Raw genomic sequence first — 27788 nt, 5'->3', positions numbered from 1 at the left:
CGCGAGACTCGGTTTCCCGGTTACCTGTGGAGACGAGAGTTTGATTCAAAGTAAACCCGGCCGGAGAAATGAGAGAGAGACGGGTTGTGCGGAGAACTTGTTGTGCAGGTGGGTAAATATTTACATTTACAGCTTCAGTTGTATATATTTACACTCATTACAGGATTAAGAGGAGCGTTATGGCTTTCATAACTATCTAGCTAACTAAACCACAAGCGGCAAGCGGTGTTTGGCTAACTAGCTGGTTAGCTTAGCTCGTATCTGCTAGGGGATACTGATAAACTTTCCGTTAGTTCAGGGCCCTGGATAGCGCTAACGATATTTCCTGAATATTATACTGTTATTAAACTAGTTATCTAGCTATCCAGTCAGTTATTATACTCTCAGAACTTCTGTTTATAATGCGTATTGTCCTATACTCTGTGCGAACAACCAGGCTAAAGTTTGTAAACAAAGTAAACCTAGCTATTTAGCTAAGTAACGTTAGCTATCTACAGCGGTGAGTTAGCTTCTGAAGCTAACTGTTATCTAGTTAACCTAGCTATGTGTCAGTTGAAATCAGTGTAATTTGGCTTGGTTAGCTAACAGTGGGCAAATTACTGAAATAACAGTTTTTGGGGTTTCTTTTGCAAACATGGCTCAAAATAACCAACATTTGGGGTTAAACACAACCTAGGTAGATGCTTAAATGTGTGTCCATATAAAACAATATAGGTTATCTAACGTTAGGCTTTTTACCTAAATATAAATTATGCTGTGGCTTGTAGCCACATAGTAGTTAGCTTCCTAGCTAACCTAGCTATGTGGTTTACATGCAAGTTACAGCTCTGGGAAAAAATAAGAGACCACCTTAAAATGATGAGTTTCTTTGATTATAATGGCTTATTTCAGCCGTTTCTCATTTCCTGCTAATAACTGCTCTAAATGACTATTATTCAGCACAATGCATAATTGTTTTTTTTTACAAGATCCTAATGCATCGCTGTATTAAGGCGTGGGAAGGAGATAATGGACTCATAAGTCGTCCAAACAAATTGTATTCAAATGATTCTGAAAGCATTATCTTGACAATTTGATTGTGTTTATTTATCTTTTTACAAGAAGTCACTGCATATTGATTATAATGTTGTCTTTCTGGTTTTCCTCTTTTTCTACATTCAGGGCGTTTTACGTAACTGTATTGTGGAGGAAAAATAAAAACATCCAAAATGCCTTCTCCTCAAGTTTTGCAACCAGTCCTGAAGATGAAGGTGGATGAGCTCTTCCTCAACTGGTTGAGTGAGCCCAGCACTCAGGTGATACTTTCAGACTACCTCAGAAAGATCAAGGATGGAGATACGTTGGATTTTGGACAAGAGGACTGCAATGGAAGGGACTCCCTCGTTTTTACAGAAAACAACAACATTTCTTCAAAGAGTAATATGTCAGAGAGGACTTCTGCATCGCTCAGTGCTCCTTGCAGCCCTCCGTCAGCCACGCTCCCGTCTGGGGGTGGCAGCAATAGCAGAGGAGGACCAAACAGCAGGGCTCTACGACGCTCTGTCAGTGTTAAAAAGGTAGGACTGAAACTTTTGACCTTGTTACATGGAAGTGGCCATGATGCAGAACCACAACTCCGATATCGACTGGTGCTAAACCTTCTAAATTTATTACTATTTGTAGACACACATCGATAGATATTCTTGGGTTAGTGTTACAGTGAAAAGTGGAGCATTTATTACTGCAAATTTTGGCAAAATAGTAAAACGCAGACAAGGAACCTATGAAGCTTTGAAGCCCTAAGCCTTCAGATTTTTCAGAATCCAAAATTAAGTTAATTTGACGCTGAAACATCATTTAAAAATTGCAATGGCATGTCTTTGTTAATGTTTACACTTTTATATAATAATAATAATAATGATAATAACAACAACAATAATGAGTTATATATAATAATGAGTAATAAATAGTTAAAGTAATGGATTGGTTTTTAGTGGCAAAATCTGACAAGTCTTGAGTTGACTTTTTTGACTGTATATCTGTACTGAACAGAGGAGGACACATATGCTCTGAGTGATTTTTTTTCTCACTCTGAGGAAGTTATATTATTATATATTGTCACCACTGGTTTTCTCACTGGGGCTCAAAACCAGATGTGTGTAAAGCTGCTTTTTGACAGTGTATGCACAGCAGGTGTTAATTTGCTAATCTTTGGTAAATATTTTACATTAGTTTAGGGGTTGTTGACAGCTTTGAGTTCCTCTGTTTTACCACAAGAGGCTGCTGAAGACTGGTTCCCTGTAGCTTTGTGTATTTAGTATCTCTGGTAGGGCTGGCTTTGTGCATAGGCTTTTGTATTGTGTAAAGAAATACTTTCCACATGTTCCTTTGGAGTAAGACTGGACCATGGAATGAGAGGTGGAAGCATTTTAAGTCCACCAATCCCAGGAATACTAATGGCTCTCCCACTGTGTACTGATCAGTGATCAGGGTGGACATATCTGTCTACAAGGCTCAGGCCTTTTTTGTTCAGTAGAGCATCACACTTACATACATTCTGTGCCTTATATAGGTAAGGTTATCCAGGAAAGAAGTCAATCATTGAAGAATTTGTATATTTCCCATGCCATACGTTAGGCTATAATAGAATACTATATAGTGGAAAATCTTTTGAGAGGGATCCATATTTGGATGGACTTTCCTGGTTGTGAATGCCTGCAATGTGGGGTCAGAGAGTTGGATAGACAGCTGCGGCTATCAGTAGCTTAGTGACATGCGTAAGTGAGCATGACTGCAACTGCGCAGTTAATTTAAGTTTACCGTACATTTCAGTGTAATTTTTTTACAATATTTCAAAACATTAATATTTCAATCATTTAAATTAAAAAAATAAATTTATAAAAAATAATACCGCTTCACAGTAAATACCAAAACATATACAAAATAAATTGCTTTTCACTGATATTTAAAAAAAGGACCCTGATTTTTTCATATGGTACAATATGGGACACACTTGGTTTGCACTGAAAAAAAATTATATAATAAAATATATAATATAATATATATGCCGATGTCAATACATGTATAACTTACTAGGGACTAGACATATAGTATAACTTATAAAGCTAAATTTTATTATTTCTAAGTAGCATGGTCAGTGTTGCCAAATTGAAGTAGCTAGCAATCGTCGCTTGATCCTTTTTCGCCATGCAATAAATACATCAGCAAATATTAGTTTGAAATATTGTCCAAATCCAGTACCGATATCATTACAATATCATCATGCATCCCTAATGTAACCTAATAATTGTTTTTGAAAATTAAGGAAGTATTGCAAAAAAAATATTTCAATACTTATATCTACATATTTACATACTATATATATCTATATTTTCTTACACCACTACAAGCTACATAAATGTGTATCTATAACAGTTAAATGTATTAGGCTTTATACATTGGTATTCATTTGTCTGCTGGGCTATTGATAATATCTGTAGTGTTCATATTCATATATTGTAAAATTGTAGTTTAGTAATTGCTAGGCTATGTGAAACCTGTGTTTTTTGTTTTAGTTGAAAAAAATAAACAAATAAATTTCAGTGCATCAAGGAGCATAGGCTCTTGTGAACTGCTTAGTTGTTGATTCTCTTATATGAAGAAGCTGAAGCAGAACCTGAGCAATGGTAGAAGTCTTGAGCAGGTCCCCATAAATGTGCTAACCCAGTGTGGGAAGAAAGCTGCTTGTGAGCTAATGCCTTATTCATAATGTGTATAAAGGTGTATCATTGACATACCTCATCACAGGACCTGTCATTGTCTGTAAGTGTTGTGTAAACTTGTCTTATAAGGGTGTAACCAATTAAAATGGTTTGTTGGCATTGTTTTTATAAGTTGTTGCACACCTTCCAAAGTCAATTCCTCTCAAGTAGCACTGCCTAGCAACTCTTATGCTCAGTCTTATTTTGTAGTGGACCATGACCTGTTAAAATGTGCTGTCTTGAACGGAAAGATCCTTGACATGACAGGACCACGCCGGCCTTTGTACCCACATGGGCATTGCAGTGTAATTTTAGGCAGTGTCGGGTCAGGCCGGTGTCACTTGCTATGCCGGCAACTGGTGCTGCACAAAGGTGTGGACCTAGAACATCCAGACAAGGAAGAGCAGAGTCAGTACATGACCACTGCCTTTAACTGGAATCTTCTTAGATAATCTTAGTACTATTTTTATATTCCTTTGACCATCACTATAATAAAAATAACAGATCAAACTTTGTTCAAATGTTGAAGAAGGATTGGCGTAATGAGAATGAAAGGCAGCATGGCGTAGTGTGGCTGTGCCATTGTCTGGGGAAAGTTTTAGATAATAGATGATTTTTATAGAACACATCTGCTTGCAATGAGTCTATGTAAAGAGCTTGGGCGTTTCTGTCCACTCTTTAATACGATTCCTCATTTGTCAGACAGTAAGGGTTTTGACAGATGTGAAGAGGCTTTGATTTCTATGACCAGTCATTTTCTGCCTCTTTAGTGATCCCAGTCACTGTTCAGGCTGTGGAACAACTGTCGTACATTCCATATTTTTTGCTGTGACGTCGGCAGCATGTGCCCACAGCTTGTCACTGTGTATTAACGGGATTCTGATCCCGCAGCAAGTAATGGTCTATTTTAGGAGGGCCAAAGGAATTCCAGAATACAAATGCATTCTTCAAAGGATTAGTTAGAAATTCAATTAACGTCATGGAGATGCTGCTTGGAACAGCTGGTCCAACTTTGACACAAGACACAGACAAAGATAGACTTGCTTGCCCTGTGCAGGAATTAACTACTCTGAATTTGGCTTGTATTTAGAGTACAGTTTTTAGAACTGTCCTCTGAGTAATACAGTGCGAGCAAACTCTGGTCGTGTGCTATTAAATATCAGATAGGTGGTCATTGTTCTCTTTTTTTTTTTTTGATGTTTTGGATATAAGAGTATTTCCTGATGTTAATGCACTACTTTATTTCACATTTCTAATGTTTTAAAATGTATTTATTATTCTTTAAGATCATGCATAATATGTATCTGCTGTTTCATACCATACGTGCTATATCTAAATGTTCTGCCATTTAGTATTTGTAGATGTTTACATAAAAAAAAAAAACTATTATTATTTTTTTGCAACAGTATATATTTTAAATTAAGTGTTTTTTCATACTACCAAAATTATCACTATCACGAAAGTGTCCTGGCATATTGTGAAATTATTTTAGGTGCATATCACCCACCCCTTTACTAAGTACAAAAAAAATCATTTTAAGTTTATGAAGTTCAAGTTTACAATTCTACACATGGTGGTTCAAGGGTATTATCTGAACAGGGTCATTAAAGGTGAACACATGCTGTGGGCTTGGCAAGACACAACTAAATCATATCCTTGAATTTTTCTTTTAAGTATCATTAGCGTTCCTACAATATCACACGTGATTCATATAGTTGCTATAGTCCTGGAGGGCCACAGCAGTGCAGCCCTGCTTCAGCACTCCCAATCACTTTAATGAAGGACTAGGTAATTAGCTAATGAGTTGGACTAAGTGTGTTAGAGCAGGAAAAACACTGAACTGCTCAACGCTGTGTCCCTTCAGGACAGTAATTGTAGAATCCTGATAATCTTACTGCTCCATTTAAAGCTGACTTAATGTCTGGTAGGCTGAAGGCGTGGGGTAGTGGTCTCAGTTGTTTGTAATTGGGCTTTAATTAAACTGCCTAATAATAGTAATAACTAGATGCTCGTTTGTGCATATGATGCACCTACTGTTCAGGGAGGGATGGTGTACATTTTTTAATCGCTGATTGTTTTGAAATGGAATCCAGTTTAAAATGGCAACTAAATGGGCACTGTTAAAAAAAAAAACTATTTTTTTTAAGTGTTTTTAGTAATTGTGCATTATTTTACTAGAAAATACTCTTATGTTGTAATGCATGTGTATGTGGACACCTCCTCTTTCATTGTGGTAACAGCCTGTAGCCTTCTGAAAAAGCTTTACTGACGTCTGTTTATTTACAGGCACTAATTTTGGATGTAATGACAAATACAGCAGTATTTTGGAGTGTTTATTATGGCATCTTCAAATGAGAGCAATATTTCAAAATTATGGCGTGTCTTATGAACCAAAAATCTGTTTTGTATCTTTATAGTAAACGGCCACTGAAACTAATTTATTCAAATTTATTCATGTGCATTCAGGATGCCCACAGGGTGAGGGGACTGTGGGAGCTCACTAATGTTGATGTTGCTCTCTGAAAACAGTTGGAGAAAAAATACAGGGCCACCTTAGTTGTGAGGCTAGGATGTCTTTGGTTTGATTGGAAAGCAAAGTCGCTAAACCTGGATGTTGTAATCTGCAAAATGTACCTTTAAACAGTTTAAAAAAAACACTCAAGACCATTCACTCGATTAAGTGCTCTTGAGCTTAAAGCTTTATCGATTTTATTTATGTTCTTAATTGTTAGCAAGTTGGCGAATGTTAGCTAGCTGGTTAACTAAGGCTATTTGAGATCCAAACATGATATAACCTGTAACATTAAGCATTTCTGTCACTTTATGCTAGTTTGTACTCTGCTCAGTTAGTCAAAAACAGCTGGATTCTCTGTGTACTCATGCTAGCTCAGCTATCTTAGTGAGTGAGCTACAGAACTTTTTATTGTATGATTACATGAACAGTGTACACACCATGGTATGATTGTGTTTAAAATGAGGGTTCCTCCCCAATAGTTGGGTGATCAGTTTAATTACAAAACACCACTCCAACTAATCTCAAAAGTTTTGGAGCTCCATTACTCCACAGAATAAAATTTATCTGCATCACAGGCCCAATCTAGAGGTCTTTATACTCCTCTAGCTAACACTTGGCATTGAGCCTATTGACATCATGTCAAGTTCCTTGATGCTCTACATGATTTTGATCTGTACTTAGCTTTTTTCAGTCTAGATTGGTAACACAGGGTGAGTTGCAGCACACCTTTTTATTTCAGAAACAAAATATGTCTGCTTTCAAAATGGTTCCATGTTCCAGACATAGCCTTAGAGATAGGCCCCATTGCTCTTTACTGCTGGGTTCTTCAGATATATATTTTCCCTTTTGTTTTGTTTCCCTTTTGTTTCTGAACTATAAGCGTTTTTAACTCAACCTGCACATAGAGGGACACACCCATGCAAACACCACAGCTACACAGGGTGAAGCACATTATGAAACTTGCTCATCCTGTTGAACTAGAGCTCAATTAATACACAATTTAATGCTCACTATAGAAAATGAGGAGTGCATAATGCTTGTTTTCACCATTTGAATGCCAACATATTAAAATTTCCTCTTGTAGCTTTATTTTAAGAACATGTACAAAATAATGGTTACAATAACAAAGTAATATTACTGTAATGTAGCTAATTTGTACCAGTATCTGGTATCTCACATTTTTATTTAATGTTGTGCAGCTTACACTGTACTGTGATGAGTGTATGCAGAAATTCCATGTAATAGGACTTTTAATTTTGCTGGCATTATAAGCTGACTGCTGGCTATTTCTGTCCAGCAGTTGGTTCTTATGCAACTGAGATTATGGAATTACATATGGTATTACACAGTCATGCTCTTACAAAGCCTCTCATTTAGATCAGAACCTTCTACTGCTGTTTTCTGGTGTAATTTTTGTTCCGTTAGGTTTTAGTATAAATGAGATTAGAGTTGTTTTGTGTTTTTGGTTTTACTTTGATCAGTTTTGACAATCTTCACTGGTCACATTTATTAATGGAATCTGTTTATAATGTAAAAAAAATAGTCCTTGAAACTGCATTCATGCATACTAGGGCTGCAGAAATTGGTCTCAGAGGTTATTAATTGACAATGTTGATTACAAATTGTCTACAAATTTCAGGTTTAAATAATCATTTGTAACTATATCTCACTATACAAAGTGCTGGAGTCCAAGCGATTTTGAGTCAGTGTGACTGAGTGAGTCTGATTTTAAAAAATCAGATTTGAGGAATTTATCCTGGTATTGTGAACACAGCCTGAAGGACATTTTTGAAGTTAAGAGCATTATGATTCCATAGGGGTAGAAAGGGGAAAAACATAGGAAGTTACTGAAATTTACAGCTCAATCGCCTAGCACAAACTGGCAATGCATAACCACGTATGGATGTCTGCCACCAATAGGCTTTAATGTTGTGGACTTTGGGCTTTCAACTTCAGCAAGTAAAGATAAAACGAGTGTGAATTCCCAAATGAGCTGTGGCAACTGGGCAACAAATAATGCCACTGCTACTATGTTTGTTTGTGGGTCCATTTTTGCTTTGCTGATCAGTGTCTTTGTGCAGTTGTTCCTTTGACTGGACACAAGGCTTTGTTTGGAAATTGGCACTATTGGCACGGACAGCTGCCTCCTCTTGTACGCGCAGAGCCTAGACTTGTTCTTTTAGTACCAGCTTAGTTGAACAGAAGAGAGTTGTGTTTTTGTATAGACTACTGTGCAGAACCAGTGGAGAGGAAAGTGTTGAGAAGAGAATGTCCAAACAAATCCAAACGCAAACAAGAAAACTAGGCTAGTTTACTTTGGCCACTTATTTTTTTGTTTTCCTTTCCACTATAATTGACTAATGTAGCTGGATAACAAAGTCAGGTGTGAGAACATTGGTACGCTTATCAAATGTGTGCAGTATCCTGCCTTCGGAGGACAACAGGAACTGGAATACAGCTGAAACGAGTGGAAGAATGTGGACTCTGTGATCTGGCATCTAAAAATACTTATCATTTAAGCCAGGCAGGGCTTTATTTTCGTACCGGTTTGGTAGAAGCCACAGCTTCACGCCTCTTGCATGCGTTCAATCAGTTTTACAGCAGCTCTCTTCACTGAACCCCGTATCTGTTAATTGGGTTAGTGTTGAAAGCAGTAATGGCCGTGTAGAAGGCTTTTTGTGGTAGCTAGGTTTCTTTCCTTTTGGATCAGCACGGTACAGGGAATTGATGTAATTGCTGCCAGTCTTAGTATGTATGTCTGCAAGGACTAAAGATACACTTGTTTCTCAAGTTCCTGTTTCTTGGGGTTGCCCAAATGGTGCACGTTGGGGCTTTTAATAGTTCTAGACTGCGTTGGCCATCATTCTTTGAATTCAACACTTCCCCCCAGCGTAACACTGACTAAGACTTGTCATCTATAATAAGGTACGGAATGGCTGGAAGCTGAAGCCTTGGAAAGCAAAATAAACAAAGCCCACAGGAGGTGATGTATGTGCATATTTATTTTTCCTCTAATGTCAAGTCCTTCCAGCTCTGTGGCCATCCGATAACATTTGATTTGATAAGAAATGCTCGATAATGTTTAATGTGGATGGAGCCGGTGAAAGTCTTATAGATGTCTTCAGGTTTATATATATATATATATATATATATATATATATATATATATATATATATATATATATATATATATATATATATATATATATATATATATATATTCTGTTGTCCAGCGTAACAAAATGGAAATAGTACTGGCATTCATGAGCTAAAAACAGAACAGAACTGCTAAGACCAAAAAAGATAGCTTTAAGCTTCTGTGAGCTGCTGTGTATTGATGCATTGGATATTTGACAACTAAAATGATTTGACTGGAAATGGTTGTGAGCACTGCTGTAGGGCCAGGTTAATTTTTTATCCTCTTCTATCACATATTAGCCTTTTGCTTACCAAGAGACTGGCTGCCTTTTATGAATTGTGACTTAAAATTGCACTGCTGAAGTATAATATGCAACAAGAATAGCAATGCTGAGGTAAATCCTTGATTAGAATAGCACTACTGTAATGCTTTTGTTGTGTTTTTGTCTGCTGGGATATTAATAAGGTTAGGTGTTAAATACATATATATATATATATATATATATATATATATATATATATATATATATATATATATATATATATATATATATATATATATTGAAATTGGAAAACATGTCAAAATGAATGAAACCTTAGGAACAAATGTGTTTGATATTTGACCTTTGAGCAAATGTTTCATTTAGTTTGGTTTCAGTTTCGGCCAAACCTTTTCGTTGTGGTGCATGTGGTTCTACTTGTGTGATGTGCAAAGCATCAGCAGCAGTAGCAGCAGCAGTTTAATTGCCATTGCCAAATCTTGCGTTCGGAAGCATCCAAAGGACACTGTTCACGTCGGCCTCTGAAACAACAGGTTTGTCTCTTTGCATAACCTTCTATTAGAGCTGTGGAATGCATATTGGAAAGGGCAGATCCACCCCCTCTCCTCCCTCCCCTCTGCCACTACTGTCTCTCTACACTCACACGTGCAAGCACACACACCCATACACAAACTCTGACTCATACACACACACACACTCACTCACACTGACACAAACACCCTCGCTCTCCCCAGTGACTTTGCAGGACAGGGCTGTGTGTGTGTATGTGTGTGTGTGTGTGTGACCTCAGCCAGCCTGAGCTGGATGTATGGGACAGCCAGCCAGCCGGACTACATGCTGGGGATGGTGCTGGGTTGAGTGGAGCAGCTGCTGCTTGCCATTAAGAGAACTTGTGCTGGACTTGTGCTGAAGACGGGCAGAGGAGTGTCCTGTGGTGGGACAGTCCAGCCAGCCGGCCACGCAGGAAGATAATCCGAGACCCCGCCGTGTTTACTGTAAGCTGCACGGCCCTCCCGTCCCCTCCACTCGCTTGCACTCCGCAAAGCCGGCAGCAGCATGAGGATGAAGGAGCTGTCTCTACGGCAGGACCCAGACTTGAGGAAGGAACTGGCTTTGCTGGCCCGTGGCTGTGACTTCGTCCTGCCTTCACGCTTCAAGAAGAGACTGAAAGCTTTCCAGCAAGGACAGGCATGTTGTCTTCTTTGTTGGGCCTAGTGGTTGCTTAGACCCACTGTTTATCATTGTAGCTTTGTGTTGAGATTTGTTTTGGCTATTTTGGTCATATTTGGACGTATTTGTGGCATAAAAAGATTATTTAGTGGACATGCTGACCATCCATGTGTGGATCTTTTTAGAATGTATAAAGAATTACTAGCAGCAATGCAGATTGTGGAGTCTCCTGATGTTTAACATAGAGCAGGCGACTCTTGGGCTCTGCGCTGGGCTACAAGATGGCCATTCCCTTTTATAGACATGGCTGACACTGGTGGAGTAGCAAAGATTAACAGCATTCATCTCTCGCAGCGTGTTACGCTGAATCCTTGCCTGGCACATCAAAGCGAATAGTTCCCAGTGTGGGAGTGCCTTATAAGGGTTCATCAAGCTTAGCTTTTTCTAAAATGTGCCATATGCTTTGTTTTCTGGTAGTAGCATCAAAGTTACTAAGTTCAAAACAATAAAGTAAATAAGTTCTGTTTGTAAGTTGTGCTCGTAAGTTGTGCAAGAGTCCTGTTTTGAAGCCAGGCAAGATATGGATTTAAGTGGTGCAATACCACAGTTTTATCGTGAGAAAGGGCAATAAAAGAAGAAAACACTATGAACTTTAAGCCATAACAAACAGATCAAGTCATAAGATTCCTCAGTCATGTGAATAGTTACTCAGGGAGTTAGGTTTTATTAAGAAGGGTGATGTACTTGGGCGTGAGGCTTTTTTTGTTAATACCAAGCTTGTTTTGTTTGTTCAGCTCATTATTTAGTTCTAGTTCTTCAGGTGAAAGTGTATAAAAGCAGCATGAGCTGTCAAAACTAGTTCAACCCGTAAGACCTTGTTGGAACTTTTGCTAACTTTGAACACCCCAGGCTAACGCCAAAAACAGTTTCTAACAAGGATTAGAAGACTTACAAAGAATTATGCAGCTGATTAAGAGTGATTGTTTGCACTCTTGAAAATAATTTTTTTTCAAAAAATTTTTTTAAGGGATGCCATAGATGATGTATGTTTGATTCAGTTTTGAATGCACATTTTCAAGTATTTAACTAATTTAACACACCCCCTGTAACTCTGAAAGGAGTCATAATTAAAAATCAGTTGAATCAGGTGTGTAAGGAGTAGGTCAGGGTTCCCTCAGAACAAAAGTTCGGAAACACTGCCATAAATAAGTTTTTTGGGCTGTTTGTATGAGCTGTATAGTAAAACTGAGCATTTACCTTTTAAATTGAATTGTATTTGAGATTGCACAAGACATACCACATCCTGTGATGTTACTGTTGGGCCTGTGCAATAGTGATGCTAAACGGATATATTGTGCAGCCCTAGTTTGGGCTGTGAGTGAAGAATATATTAAAAAGGTTTAGAAGTGGATCTAAAAGTTCCTACAATTGATACTTTTCAGAGTTTTTTACAAATTGGTTTGTAATTGAATCAATAGGTTGATCCTGTTAATTGTTATTGACATATATTAGTGGTATAAAATGATGGTATCATTTAGCACACTTATTTCTGAGACTCTAGATTATCCAAACAAAAACAGCTATCTGGACAAGCACTAAAAACCAATTTTGTAGCAGTGCATATGATTTTAGTTCATTACGTGTTTTTCCACTCCATTGTTATTACAAGAAGATACAAGTATAAATAGATTTATAATAGTTCATATGTTTTTATTACACCTTGCCAAGAAGCGCACAGGGGTGATCCTGTCCAGAACAACTTGGTTCACAGCTGTATTTATTAAATACTAATTTCTGCTTTATAGAGGGTAACTTGGTATTCTCTTTGGTTGAAATAACTTTAAAACCTGTCAACTTGTCTTGCTCCCTTTTCTTAATGATGTTTTCTATTTTTTTTGTGGCTATTGTTGTTAAACATAATAATGAGCCTTTTATTAATTGGTGCATTTAGTACATTGGATTTAAAAACTAGTTTTTGTGTTTGAACTTTCTTTATCAGCATGTAAAGCATGTTACTACAAGTCCTAGTTATAGGCCTGTTGAGACTCTTTGGACTATGCTGTGCTCATAAACAGAGATTCTAAAGTCTTCTTATCTCAGTCCTGTGTCATAGTCCTGATCTTAATAAAAATAAAAGGAAAGCAAACAGATTATGGGAGCTTGTTTAGTTGCAATTTTTATTGTAGGTGCTTTTGTGTAGTTTTCTTTATCTTTCGGGCCTTGTGTGAAAATGTGGTTTTAGGCCAAATTTCTGCAGCAATATAGGAACTTCCAAGCCACTGTACAGGTTTAGAGCACAGAGTTGCTGAGTATGATCCCTTTATGCATCAGGCAAGTTTTTAATAGGTTGTATCTGGTTTAGGTCCTGTTTACATTCTTTTGGGCAGTAATTTACCTTCAGCCACCAAGTGTGGTTGAAGTATATTTAGTGTGGATCTGTTTTGACCTTTGACCCAACACTGCATAGTTTAGTGACAGTAGGAACAGGTTCATTTCTGCAATCTCCAGAAAACCTTAAGGCCTATTAAATGTAGTTGTTATCCTGCTTTTGTCTTTATATATTTTTTTCTCCATCCCAGCAGTAGCTAGTTACAGAAAATGCTTCCATGCTTCATTTGGAGAAAATAAAAAAACAATAATGAATCTGTCATGAAGCCTGTGAAGTTTTTCTAATACTTGTTTAATGCTAGCATCGCTTGACACATCTTTATTGAAACCAGTCACCCTGAGAAGTTTATTGGGCTGTAATGTGCTGAGCAACCGTATCTGGTTGTCCACTGGGACTGGATAATGTGAACTGAATAAGCCCCGTGGCTCACTGTTTATTTCTGTCTGTTTTGACAGGCTCAGGTTAAGAAAGAGGAGGCCGTTACGCCAGCGCTAAGCGAAAGCATTCCAAAGTTCTACTTCCCTCGAGGACAGCCCAAAGCCAACACCAACATTGACAATCTCATTTCCAAGATAGAGAAAATATTTTCTCAATTCCCCAATGAAAGAGTGACTATTGAGGACATGGGGAAGGTTGCCAAGGTAAGTGTGATTAGTAATGTGGAGCCTCCAACCACCCAGCGAATTGTTTTCATTTGTGTAATTAGTAGAAGCTCATAACTGTTCACAAGTTTGGATGTTTCTTTTTTTTTTTCTGTAACCAAAGGGAGGGGGAAATATGAATAACTAAGAGCATGACAAAGCTAATTTACTTTAACTGACTTAAGATGCCCAACCAACAAATTTATTAAAAGAATAAATAAATAAAAAATAATTATATATATTATATATATCCTAAATAAAAGCTTTAAATTGCTGCTGTTGCTAGGTTTTTGCGTTCATTTTTATTTTATTTATTTATTTATTTTTTGCAACAACCAAAACTCTTTCATATTGGTATTTCTAAGCAAGTTTTAGTGTATTGACATGAGAATTTGATTATCCCTCCATCTTGTCCATCTAGAAACGTTCTTGTTTATCCGAAGAATATCCCTGCTCTGAATGTGACTGCTTTGTGGGGTAACACCAACAGTCAACAGTTATTTCTTTCTTTCTTGTCTCCCCAGGCCTGTGAGTGTCCTCTCTATTGGAAAGCACCATTGTTCTACGCTGCTGGGGGAGACAGAAGGGGATATGTGTCCGTGCACAAGTTTGTGGCAATGTGGAGAAAGTAAGACAATGATTTCTTTTTTTTTTGTATTGGCCTCTCTCACACAAGTGTCAGGACCACTTGGGTTGAACAATGACTGTGTGCTGAGATGTTTATGCGAGTACAAGCATGGGCAAAGTGGTCTGACTTTCTTTCTCTATTTCTTTCTTTTTTTTTATTGTTTTGTATGTGCCACACATGCTTTTGAATTAATTTATGACTCCCAGAATTACCTCGGCGATGGTAAAAGGCGCTCATGGAAGTACTTAAGCACTTCATTAAATCAGTATTCCTGCACTGCTGTAGGTCGAGAATGACCAAGCATGAATAGAAGAGAGGCTTGTGTATTTAAAGAGAGCAGTTTAGAGAACAGTTCTTGCTCTTTGAGAAGTAGTTGGGTAGAGTCTGAAACCATCTGTTCCTCTTTTTTTCAGAGTGCTGCAGACCTGTCACGATGACGCAGCCAAATTTCTTCACCTTCTGGCCAAGCCTGGCTGCCCTTACTTGGAGCAAGAGGACTTTATTCCATTCCTGCAGGTACGGGGTGGGATACTAGCTTTGGGAGAAGAACAGAGAGTCTGTGCAAATGCTACACTGAGGGTGTCTGAAGCTATCGTCCAGAATTTTAACTCACTTACTGAGAAAAAGATATAAGAAACCCGTTAGACTGAGACTGCATAAGAAGCACATAAGCACATACTTACCTGCCTAGTGGTTAAATGATGTAGCAGCACTCTTTTAAACTGCAGTAGTTCTTAAAAAAGAAATATAGCTAAGAAATGTACTGAAAAGTCTTTTTGTGTGCGAAGCCACTTTAATGGCTTTTGTTCAACCACTTATATCCTCAGAGTTTGAGATGCTATATTCAGGAGGTCACAGTAAAGCTATGAAATATATAATGATTGTTGTGGTCAGATCTGGGGCCATATTAAAACCAAGAAGTTGGCTATTTCTCCTGCCGTTACACTGTTAGCCTGTGATGGACGCGTCATTTATATTCGGGCTGGCAGGACCAGCCGCTGTGGGCCAGCAGCCCTTCCCCTGCAGAGGAAATGCTCTTTGGCATTCACGCTTTAATTTGTATTGTATGGGTTCGGCAATTGCTTTGACTGTTTTGATGAATGAAAAACGTATTGTGGTGGAGTAGATCTGACTGTCCGTGCCTGCGCCCAAGGAGAGGTGATTTATGTGTTTTTCTATTATTTAATTTCACACGAGAAGGGTCAAGCAGTCCGGAACTCCTCCCCCCAAATAAGTCGCTTTAAATTGTATCGCTGCTTTCACACACACATCAAAATCTTGACTCTCAGATGTGCATAAAAGCAGCCAGTTGGATTACATTTTCACTGTAGAAAAAATACCCTAGATCTGAAATCCTTTAACCCACATATGCTGGGTCTCATATGCTGAGGCTAGAACTTCTATACTTATGTACTTAGATAGTGTTCGGGTTTTTCATTTATACTCCTCGTTTGATCGTAGTCTTTCAATGGGATTTCTATAGGATTTCAATAGCTTTAAAATAGACACACGTTCTCTATCACTGGCACCATGGTGTCGTTTGCAAACGGATACTCCTAAAGGTCTCTCCCTCTAATCTAAACCAGAGACCCTGTGCACATAAAGGCTTTGACTTATATATTATATGTCTTCTCTCATCTGACTGTCATTTGTTCTAATACATGGACTTTGATGTGATGCTTGTGTAAAACATTGTGAAACCCTGTCATTATTTTTTTTTCTCTTTCTTTTTATGTAAGGATGTGGTGGACACACACAAAGGCCTTGCTTATCTAAAGGAGGCATCAGACTTTCACATTCGCTACATTACAACGGTAAGAGAACTACTAATCTTTTCATCTCAGAATGTTATGGTCAACACACACAGTGTGCAACTTATTAGCGCAACTGACCCTGTAGGAGCACTTTCCAGTTCTACTATTAAAGACTGTAGTATATCGGTTTCTCAGCATACTTTTTTATATTCTCATTTTATTCTGTTCTTCAGTGGTCAGAATATTTCTGGTTGGTGGACTATTCTTAGTCCACAGTGACACTGAGGTGTTTAAAAACTCCAGCAGCACTGCTGTGTCTGATCCACCCAAATGATAAATAATACTAGCTATGTGGTTGTCTCTCCAGTGGCGTCCTAATCAGGACCGCAGGGTAAAAGAAGGATAATAATAAAGTATGCAGAGTAACAGATGGACTTAAGTCTGCAATAACAAAACTACAAAGTACTCCTGTATAATCAGTGGAGCTGATTAAAAATAAACAATTATATTATATTACTTTGTGTAAAATTTTGGTTTTGTAAAAAGTGGCAAATATTTATTTGGTAATTTTCTCTTTTTTTCCCCTTCACCAACAGGTAATACAGAGAATATTTTATAATGTAAATCGGTCGTGGACTGGAAAAATAACATGTTCAGAACTCAGGAAAAGCACTTTTCTTCAGGTATGATTTCTGTAATAATTGCTGTAACTGTTTAACTCTATTGACTGCTTCCTAACAAATGCCTTATAAACAAATGCTCTTTTACAGAATGTGGCACTTCTGGAGGAGGAAGATGATGTGAGCCAGCTGACTGAGTACTTCTCATATGAACACTTCTATGTCATCTACTGTAAATTCTGGGAGCTGGACACTGACCATGATCTCTATATTGATCAGAGGGATTTGGCAAGGCACAACGATCAAGGTATCAGTCCAGTCTTTTGTATCTTCAGGACAAAGTGCTGTTTGCCATTAGGGCAAGCATTAGTGGCAGTTCACTGCTAGCGTCATGTTGGACTTCATACATGCAATGTCTTTTCCTTCCTTCACCACATCACAGAACATGTTCCCGCCTGGTGCTGTGGTTACTGGAGGGCTTAAGATCAATAGGACGATAACTCTCTCGCTGTGAATTTCCTGTAGCATGATGCAATGTCTGCTGATAACACTGATTTTGTAATGTTCTTTTTGTTCTTAATTGTTAAATTTTCAATCTTACAATCTGACTTTTTTTTTTTTTTCCTTTTCCTTTCCTTTTTTCAGCTATCTCTCTCAGAATGATCGAAAGAATATTCTCAGGAACTGTAACAAGGTAACAAGACATTTATTCTTGTATTTAAATTGTTACATTTCATAAACACAAAACACTGTTTACAAAATGTCTTGCATTACATGTAGTGTGTAGTTTACATAATTGAATAATTAATATATTTTTTTTATGTTTTGTTCAGAGACAGGAAAGTCCGTAAAGAGGGCAGGTTAAGTTACGCCGACTTTGTGTGGTTCCTGATCTCGGAGGAAGATAAGAAGACTGAGACCAGGTACCTGAGACCAGTTTTTTTTTTTTTTTTCAGATGAACACATTAATACACATTGATGAATCATGGCACAGGAACTAGTTTCAGTATTGTGTCCAGTGGATTTTGGCATGTCCCATTGGAGCTAAGGACATTGTACACCTGCTGGATATATGCGCATGTGTCTGTGTTTTTTGTGTTTGCCGTGGTCTGTTGTAATCTGATCTGAGAGCTTTAGTGGAGATGCTTGAATATTTAATGATGGCTTGTGTCTCTGTAGCATAGAATACTGGTTCCGGTGTATGGATTTGGATGGCGATGGAGTCCTGTCCATGTATGAGCTGCAGCACTTTTATCAGGAACAGTGTCAGAAGCTGGAGACCATGGCCATTGAACCACTCCCCTTTGAGGACTGCCTGTGCCAAATGCTGGACTTGGTGAGACCAGAAATCCCAGGTAGGTGCTTCTTTACATATTTTTCAAATATATTTTTAGCAAATATTACATTAAAAATATGAATAAATAAATAAAAGATGTGTTACTAGAACTGACATTAACTTATTTTTAAAGACAATATTGTCCAAAAAATAATTGCAATAAACAGCATTGTCATTTTAGGACTTTTTAGGCCTTTTTACACCACTGATATAATGATACAATAATAACATTATATTATATATCATGCAGTTACAGCTTTTTAAAGAGCAGTGGTCTTTGTTATTATGAATATTCATGAATAGACTTTTTTACACAGAGTTAACATATTGACTCATTCATGTTAATGGGCTCTCCTCACTAAGTAAACCTAATAATGCTAATAATGTCCATAATTCGATATTGAATCTGATTATCGTGATAGGCTCACGTTATATTGTGTAAAATCAGCTCAGATGATGGTGAAAGCACAGAAAATCAGTTGACTGCAGCTCAGACAAGCAATGGTAATATGGAAATCCTGTTCCTTTTAGGAAAGATCACCCTCCGGGACTTGAAGAGATGCAAGCTGGCTCATATATTCTTTGACACTTTCTTCAACATTGAGAAATACCTGGATCGTGAACAGAGGGACCCCTTCCTTGTAGCAAAGGTAATAACCACCCGTGTTTGAATGTTCAGTATGTTCTGACACGCGTCAGTGTAATAAACTATTATTTATCCTTTTTCCAGGACGCCGAGACTTTGGGGCAGGAGATTTCAGACTGGGAGAGATATGCTGCAGAGGAGTACGATATTTTGGTGGCTGAGGATACCGCCAACGAGCAGTACAATGATGGGTAAAGCATCAGGATTTCATCAGCATTTCACACCGTTAGCTTGTCATAACTCAACCCAAATTGCCTCATTAACATCATGGAGTATCACAGAGCGCTGGCTCTCCGCTTATAATGTGTCCATCTTCTGGGCTGTGTTTCCATTAAATACACAGATGAATTCATTCAGTTTTTTGCTTAAAAAAAGAATGAAAATCCTATTATAGTAAAAAAAAAAAGGAGCATATGAAAGATGTGCATATGCACTGCTGGTCAAGAATATATATATATATATATATATATATATATATATATATATATATATATATATTGTTCATATGCACTGAATAGTAGCTTATAAAACAGAATCAAAGCAGTTTCTTTTGTTAGAAGCACTTATGGCCCTCTCAGGGCAATAAGAAAGGTAAACATCATGACAGTCACTGTGGGAACTACTTGTCTCAGTGGAGCTTTATTTACTATAACGTCTGCCAAATGTCTCAAGGGGTCTCATTTATCAGGCTGCATAGAATGTGTTCTAAATCTGTGCATAACAACTGCCAGCTCACGCTAGAAAATCTGTATTCATCAAACATGCATACGCACAACTGTACGCAATAAATAATCATAATGGACCTGTGCTGCTCTGCACAGCCCCCAAATGGATAGATATGGTAAACAACTTCCTTTTAAAAGGAGCCAGTAGCCTATGAAGCGTACGAAAAGATAAACTGAGCTGGTAGATGTAAACACTGGCCATTCTAACATTAAAATTATGAATTACATTCCTTTTAATGTTTTTTTTTTTTTTTTTTTTTCTCTCTCAATGATTCAAACATGCAATAATCTTGCTGTTGCGCTCTCTCTCTCTCTATTTGTCTCTCTCACTCTCTTCATTGTTTAAAGTGTGTGAGCACTGTAGTCTTGACTCATTTATTTTTAACAATCCATAAACGGACATTAATAAGTGTTTAACAATCTGATCTGTTTATCTGCAATTACATGTTTCTTCCAGTAGGAGGTTCCGCTTAAGCACAGTCAAAAGTGAATGTAAATGTATGCACGTTATTACAGAAAAAATTACTTATTAAGTCTATGGAATAGGACACCCAATATTGGAAAACACTAATGTTGCAATATTTAGTTGTTATGTGATGTATTTTACGATATTGAAATCATAAAATGCAATTTTTACCAAATTTCACCAAAATGTGTGTTCCATACTGTCATGATATTAAAAAAAAGACACTCAAAATAAAATGTAATTCTGTTGGGCAGATATAACATCTGAAAACAACATAATAACATATGAACATTTAAAAAATGATACATTGTGCAGCTTTACTGTGGTAAATGAGATTCCAGCATTAGACAGAATATGTAATAACTGTACAAAGTTGAAGTGAATGATTAGAAGGGCCTATATCTTTCTTTGACCCGTTGTTATATGGTGGTTTTAGGAACACCACTGACTTCTAAAGGCAGCCTCTGTGTGGAGGGTACAGGTAAGATGCTGTAATTGCAGGGGGTGTAGGTGCTTTGTGTTCACGCTGTGAAGTGGTCTTGTTCCTGTTAAGTTAATTTGTTCACTCTTTTCTCCCTTTACCTGCTATTCCCAATGTTCCGCAAGCTCTGTTAATATAAATACAGTTTTATATAAATATAAATACAGGTTTGCATACACTCATACTGAATTTTATTGTCTTGGCAATATTAGTCTTTCCTGTTCAGTTTTGCTTTGAGTGTTTTGAGTGTTTCTTTTTCTGGTGCAGAAATAAAGAGGTGTGCTGTATGTATATCTGAACCCAAGCCATCCACCCACTGTTACTCAATAATGAGCTATTGATGAGCTGATTTAGTTGAATTGTTTGTGTTTGGAGCAGAGAAAACACTAAAAGGTGCATGACAGTGAGCCTTTTGGAATAGGATTGAGTAATGAAAATCATAAATTTAATCTGTTCTGCCCCAGAAAAAAACAGTAAAAAAAAAAAAAAAACCAAACTGAAAACCCAATATTGCCATGATAATTGTATGTAAACCTCCATTCCCACATTTACAGTGTTTACCTCTGAACCAAATAACTGTATTAATCTTATAGTCCATTTAAACCTCAAATTGTATTATTTAATGATCTTGGCCTAAAAAATGACAGTTTAATATGTCCAATGTGGTGTTTAAAGCTGGAGTGGGTGATTCTTAATTTCCTGATCATATTTAAAACAATAAAATTACAAGGGTCCCCAAATTTATGCACGTGCCTAATTTTATTTAAAGAATTATTTTATTATTATATTTATGATCTATTTAACTAAAATTGCTGATCTGAGCAACCAATGATTTATAAAGGAAAATCATGAAAATGATCAGGGGTGCCCAAACCTTTTCATACCACTGACAGTTTTGAAAATCATCTACTCTAGTTTTAATTTTGATGAAAAAGATTGCACTGCATGCAGAGATGTATAAAGTACTAGAGACCCTTAAGTGGCAGTACTAAAGTTTTTGTACTTCGTATTGTGTAAGTAGTTTATAGTAAAATGTAGTTCTGAAGTACTGAAAGTAAAAGTACAGTACTGTGTTATTAGTGAACGAAAGTTCTCAGAGTAAAATGCAGAACGGGAACAGCGAGGTCTTTTTATAAGATCAGCTTGATTCACTCAATGAGCAGCTTTATCCGGTGCAGAACATCTACCGCTCTGGCTTTAGTGATGATGTGGGTTTGGAAAGATTCATATTATTTTCATAATTAAGTTACTGAGGAACGATGCAGCATGTAAACAATGTATGTGAGTAAAAATATTAAACTCAGTAAAGTAAAAGCAGAAGTAAGAGAAACAATTCTAATTCTAAATAGAAACAGATACAGCATATTAGTACTTAAGTACAGTAGTGAAGTAGTTTTATACATCTCTGAATGCATGTTGCATTTTTTTTTCTCTTGGTGATTGGTTCAGTCTCCAACAGTGAAATGGTTCACTGGTAACTAAGACGGTCTCCTTCCTTTTCCTCAGTGTTGGCCTTTTTCACTGGACTCACTGAACTTGCTACTGTTCATATTGTACAGCAGTGACAGGACTAACCACAGTGTTTTCTCTTAACAGCTATGAACAGCTGGACCCAATTGACGACCACCCCATGTCCAGCGAGTTTGACCTGTGCAGTGCGAAGAGGCACCTGTTTGAGATTCCCAGTCCTCACTGTAACCTGGACCTGGATGAGTATGAGTATGTGGACGATTTTGAATGACTGCCACTGTAGCACTACACAGATAAAAACCGTCCAGAGGAGAAAAATCATCTGGCAGAGCACAGCAACACGGGCCGCACTAAAACCCACGCCAGTAGCCACTCTTTATACTGGATGTCTGGAGAGCCAACTGCAGAAGATCTGGAGCTGAAGCCTGTGCTCCAACTGGCCAAGAGTGTGTCCCAGGTTTTTATTTATGTGACAGGATGAATCAATATCCTGGTGAATCACACAGGATATCGGAAAAGGTTGTGCTAGTCCGGCATATCAGCAGAGTAGAATCACCTAGATGAAGTCCAATGCCAACAGCTACAGTGGCATGCATAAATTTGGGCCCCCCTGGTCATAATTTCTGTTGGTGTTGGCGTCCTTAAGGTAGAGATGTACTTGCTGCTTTTTGGCTACACATTCGTGCATAAGACCCATGTGCCCGTGTTACACATTACTGGAAGCTTTCACGAGAGGGCAGTTCAGGTGTCTGATGACGGCTGGACGGAACACCCATCCGCTTATCCATCCCCTCTTCCTTTCTTGTGCATTTCTTGCCGCTTGCAGATGTAGCAGTCACAGAATTGGCAGTTTCTACGTTTCCAAATCGACTTTTCAAGCGATAATAATTTCTCGCCAGCTATTCTAACTAGCATATTTGTCGCTGTGCAGCAGTAAAAACACAGTAAAGCTGCTCCTGAAACCTTTCCATCTTTCCGTTTGATGCTGTTGAGTGCTGCACTGCCCCTAGTGGTTTTGTGTGTACTGCACCTCGCATATGTGTTGGAAGTGCACAACCAATGCTCCAATCAAACACAGGATAAACGAGGCAGCCATCACACAAAGGCATAGTTATTTATTTTCAAGCTGCTGCTGATGCAGCATTGCCAAGCAGCCAGCGCGCTCGGAGGAAAGCGCAGCGACTCGGTTCTGATACATCAGCTCACAGACGCCCTATGCTGCAGACATCACCTTAGGACTGATGTGGGGAGAGAGCGCCATCTACCCACCTGGAGGGAGCAGGGCCAATTTTGCTCCCTCTGAGCACAAATGCATAGTTAACAGCAAGTATATCTCTACATTTAATGCTCCATAAAGGCTTCATAAAGTTAATGATTAAGCATTGTTTTCAATAGTGTAAATGGGAAATGGATTTTCACTCTTGAGTGGTAGTGGTGTACTGTTCTACTATGCAGCTACACCTTCACTAATATATACAACCATCATGTGAAAGAGTCATCAAGGGAAGAAAACCTATCCTACATCCTCTCTTCAATATTCAGCCTTCAGGATTTCATTGAGTGTTACAGAGAACATCTTTGAAAAATATTTATTTCTTTTGGAAATCCATCAACTCATAATTTACTCATCTAGCTATTCAAAGTAACAGATATTTTGACCTGGGGCCACCAAATGTTGTGTCTATGCATGGCCAGTGCTGTGTATAAGAACCCGGCCTGTCATGCAGCTGCACAGCAACCCAAAGCCACTCAAGGCCACTGCGGTACACTTTGAAATACTGAATGTGCACTAAGCATCTAACATTTTGCAACTTTTAGAATTGGCTAATATAACATTCCAGAGATTAACCAAAGTGTTGTTCAGACTTTAGCTTGATTTCATGGACCGTGTATTTATAACCAAGCTGCATCTAGGTGCCTAAAATGCCTCATACCCTTATAAAGGGCCTTGTAGGGACATCCCTGTTTTAGAAGTCCAAAAATCTAATTGTCAGCCTCTATTTTTTTTTTGTTCTTTTTCACAGATGTGGAAGAAGCTATTTTAAATTATAGACAGTATTTATAAATAGTTGTACATATTTTGGTGTTTGCTGTGTTGTCAGTGTTTAGGTTTCTTCAGTTTACTGTTTTAGTTATGTTCATGTTTTTTGGGCTTTTTTTTGTTTGATTTGTCTTTCTATTAAAGTACTGTAAATCCAGTACTTTGTAAAAATGGAAAAATTAACCCTTTTTATTTATGAGTTCAAATAAAGTATTACAGACGTTCATTCATTCATTAAATTGTTCATTCTGCCTTTCGAAGCATCATACATTTGCATAATGGTTGCATTTATTATTAAAGTCATAGTTTAATGGAAAAAAAAGAAACAGTATTTTACAAACCGGTACATAGAAACATGGATATCTGTTGGAACAGCTGCCACAGACCCAATACACAGATGCTGGTTGGCAATAACAGTCAAGTATGATGATGTACAGTTCACACATTCATTCATCCAAACTTCAATACGTATTCAATAACATGACCGATCTTAGAGCAGGCGTCTCTCGAGCCACAATCCTAAAACTGGATTTTATTATTTAATTGGAATGGTTGAATGGTTATGACTGTATTGGTACGTTTTGTTAATGAAGGCAGGGCCACCAGTTTGCACAGACTGATTAAAAGGTTCTCTTAGTAGAAATGCAGTATACTCTGGTTAGAGTGTACTATACTGTAGTTTAAACAATTTCACAAGTACAGTATTTTATTCTAGGGCACAGTATGTATTTTAACTACCGGTATATACAGCTTTGGGAAAAAAAATAAGAGACCACTTGATGTTTTTCTTTGATTTTACCAAATTGAAAACCTCTGGAATATAATCAAGAGGAAGATGGATGATCACAAGCCATCAAAACAAACTGAACTGCTTGAATTTTTGCACCAGGAGTGAAGCAGCATAAAGTTATCCAAAAGCAGTGTGAAAGACTGGTGGAGGAGAATATGATGCCAAGATGCATGAAAACTGTGATTAAAAACCAGGGTTATTCCACCAAATATTGATTTCTGAACTATTAAAACTTTACGAATATGAACTTTGAGGTCTGAAAGCTCTGCATCTTTTTTATTATTTCAGCCATTTCTCATTTTCTATAAATAAATGCTCTAAATGACAATATTTTTATTTAGAATCTGGGAGAAATGTATGTAGTTTATAAAATAAAACAATGTTTATTTTACTCAAAACATAGTTTTTAGGAAAAGTCAATTTTCTTCAACCGCAACTTTCCGCAACTGCATTTCTGAATGATTGGGTTTCATTAACCAATCGTTTCTAATCCCTGATTAATGAAAGAATGTTCATCAAAAAGTATGTCTATAATTTACATAAAATACAGTATAATATACAGCACACAGTATTGTGCAAATGTTTGGGCAACTCTTTTCAAATGACATTTTCTTGATTTAGTAAAGGAACAAATTTCCAAGTGGAGAAGTAAAATGCAAAAGTGCAAAAAAAAAGAGCACAATTTATGTGCATTTAATATTTAACATTCAACAAAATGTATTTATTTTTATTAATTTGGATTTAATTATTGGCAGAAGTGTTTCTCTGTGGAAGACAATGAAGGAAATGAAATTTGACTGTGGGGTACCCAAACTTTTGCAAAAAAATACAAAATTAAAGTTATTATACAGATATAATACAATAAAAGAGCAAAAACAAATAATAATTCAAATGAACAATAACACACAGTTGGTCAAAAAAACAACCTTTTGTGTCCCTCAAATTAAAGATGACCAAAAACTGGATCCTGGTATTAAAAAAAAGGAATTTTATACTGCAAATCTATAATTCTACTTAAATAAAAGTATAAACGGTGCATTTATTCATCTATTCAGACCTGAAGTGTATATAACAAACAGCAGAGTGCTAAATAAGGCTAAATATGCAATATTAAAGCAACTTTAAGCAAAATTATATTTAATATAAGGATTCTTAGTGTTCTGATGTTTGTGTTTAAAGCATTTCACACAGAATCTGCCTGAACAGTGTTTTTTCTTTTTTAAGTGCTGGGCAGGACAAAAGCTACAACTGGGCAATATGCTGAATTCTCTGTGTTTCTATATATAAAGAACGGGGTTCCCAGACAGGGATTAAGCTTGGTCTTGGTCTATAAAGCATTCTGAATAAGAATTATCTGTGTAATTTAGAACTGAGTTTAATCCATGTCTGGGAATCTGAATTTACAGGTTCAGTAATTTGAAGGAATTGTCTGAATACTTCTGAATAAAATGTAGAACCAAGCCTAATATATCATCATCTGCATTAACCAGACGAGTGTTAACCCCCAGCTGTGGGCTGTGGAGCACTAAGCTCTATTCAATTAGAATATTTTTTATATAATATTTTTTATATAATATTTTTTATATAATTGAAAAGTAACTTTATTTCAGCAATTCTGTTCAAAATGTAAAAAAAAAGAAAATGATCTATTTTAAGTGTTTATTTATTTTATTGTTGATGATTAGGACTTAAAGCCAACGAAAACCCAAAAATCAGTTTCTCAGAAAATTAGATTATTATATAAGACCAATTGGTACTTTTGGCATTGTGCCAAGTGCTGCTGGAAAATGAAATCTGCATATATTTTTTTTTCCTGCAGAGGATCTGTTTATTTTCTTTCACTTTGATAATCAAGAAAACATGTCTCTTGTCCTGCCCAGTCCTGTAATTAATACTCAATATCGTAATATTTAATTTTGTAATACATCTATCCAACAATGGATCGATTCAGCTTATTACAAAACGTCTCACTAAAGTAGTTAAAGCTTTTCAATCTGTCTATTCAATCCAAGACAGCAGGTCTAAATGTAAAATGTAAACTCATCTACATTTAATCAAAGTGCCAATTAAATAATTAGAACCAATATTTTCGTTTTTTTCTTCCCTGACAGACTTTTAACATACCCGATCTAATATTCAAGCAAAACTCGTCGCACCTTCTAAGACTGTAGCTTAGAGCTGGTATTTGCATGATGGAAAATAAAATAAAAAATGAAATAGAAATGTCTATTCAGCACCGTGTGTTTTTTTTACAGTGATCATGAATAATGTAAATGTTAATGACTGTCCCAACAGTCCCAAGTCTTATAGTCTATAAACTGAAAAGGAACGAACTGTATAATTTACAAAAAAAACAAGACTTCTCCACATGAGGACTAAACCTGGACCTCATATATCTACTTCTACTGTGTCCACGTCCACCTCGTCAACGGTGGTCCCTGGCTGGATGAAGGACGGTCCCCCACTGTTTGGATGCTCTCTGAGAGCTGGACCCTGCTCTAAAGCTTTTACCTCCTCCAAACTGCAAGACAAGAAAAGAAAAAAGAAACATTTGAGGGGATTAAGCACTAAATTACTTAATTAGCTACACATTAGGTTTAGGTTTAGGGGAAAAAGTACTTTTTCACACAGGGCCAGGTTGGTTTAAACAGATTTTTTTTCCCATAATAAAAGAAATCATGAATTCTAAACTGCTTTTTGTATTTACTCAGGTTATGTGTCTAATAATGTGTTTGAATACAATTTGAAAAATGTAATAACAATAAAGAAATACAAAAGTAATTTGTAGTGGCAAAGGAATAAGAGTGGGTTTGATATTAGGGGGGACTTAGAACAACATTTGCGGATTTACAGTTAATCACAAAAAACTAAATATATATTTTTTCTCTACTTCTGTTTATTATTAGTTAAATCTAACTAAAGGTGACTTTACAACCTAATCATGTTACTCCACATTA

The 27788-nt window shown here is 37.0% G+C and overlaps 2 protein-coding genes across 4 annotated transcripts in view; one reads left to right on the top strand and one right to left on the bottom strand.

The window, feature by feature from the left end:
• On the top strand, positions 1 to 24746 carry ppp2r3b (protein phosphatase 2, regulatory subunit B'', beta). Of its 3 annotated transcripts, XM_007227858.3 has the most exons (15): positions 1 to 108; positions 1162 to 1556; positions 13689 to 13874; positions 14399 to 14502; positions 14916 to 15018; positions 16242 to 16316; positions 16853 to 16939; positions 17027 to 17183; positions 17522 to 17570; positions 17710 to 17799; positions 18056 to 18231; positions 18744 to 18862; positions 18943 to 19049; positions 20486 to 20530; positions 22127 to 22256. In XM_007227858.3, exons 2-14 carry the CDS (start codon positions 1209 to 1211, stop codon positions 20502 to 20504), a joined length of 1620 nt encoding a protein of 539 aa, XP_007227920.3. In that variant the 5' UTR covers positions 1 to 108; positions 1162 to 1208; the 3' UTR covers positions 20505 to 20530; positions 22127 to 22256. The 3 variants fall into 3 exon arrangements, with proteins under 3 accessions (XP_007227920.3, XP_007227919.3, XP_007227921.3); XM_007227857.3 differs by lacking the exon at positions 20486 to 20530 and having other exon boundaries at positions 22127 to 24746; XM_007227859.4 differs by lacking the exons at positions 1 to 108; positions 1162 to 1556; positions 20486 to 20530 and adding an exon at positions 10341 to 10862 and having other exon boundaries at positions 22127 to 24746.
• Positions 24308 to 27788, bottom strand: part of si:ch211-269e2.1 (cohesin subunit SA-2) — a 30115-nt gene continuing 26634 nt past the window's right edge. The window contains exon 32 of the mRNA XM_007227856.3: positions 24308 to 27352. Coding sequence (XP_007227918.3) covers positions 27220 to 27352 — 133 coding nt within the window. The 3' untranslated portion in view covers positions 24308 to 27219. The remainder of the gene's footprint in view (positions 27353 to 27788) is intronic.

The sequence above is a fragment of the Astyanax mexicanus genome, chromosome 11 (assembly GCF_023375975.1).
Source record: "Astyanax mexicanus isolate ESR-SI-001 chromosome 11, AstMex3_surface, whole genome shotgun sequence".
NCBI classification, from domain to species: Eukaryota; Metazoa; Chordata; class Actinopteri; order Characiformes; family Acestrorhamphidae; genus Astyanax; species Astyanax mexicanus.
This window is presented reverse-complemented; position numbering and strand designations above follow the sequence as displayed.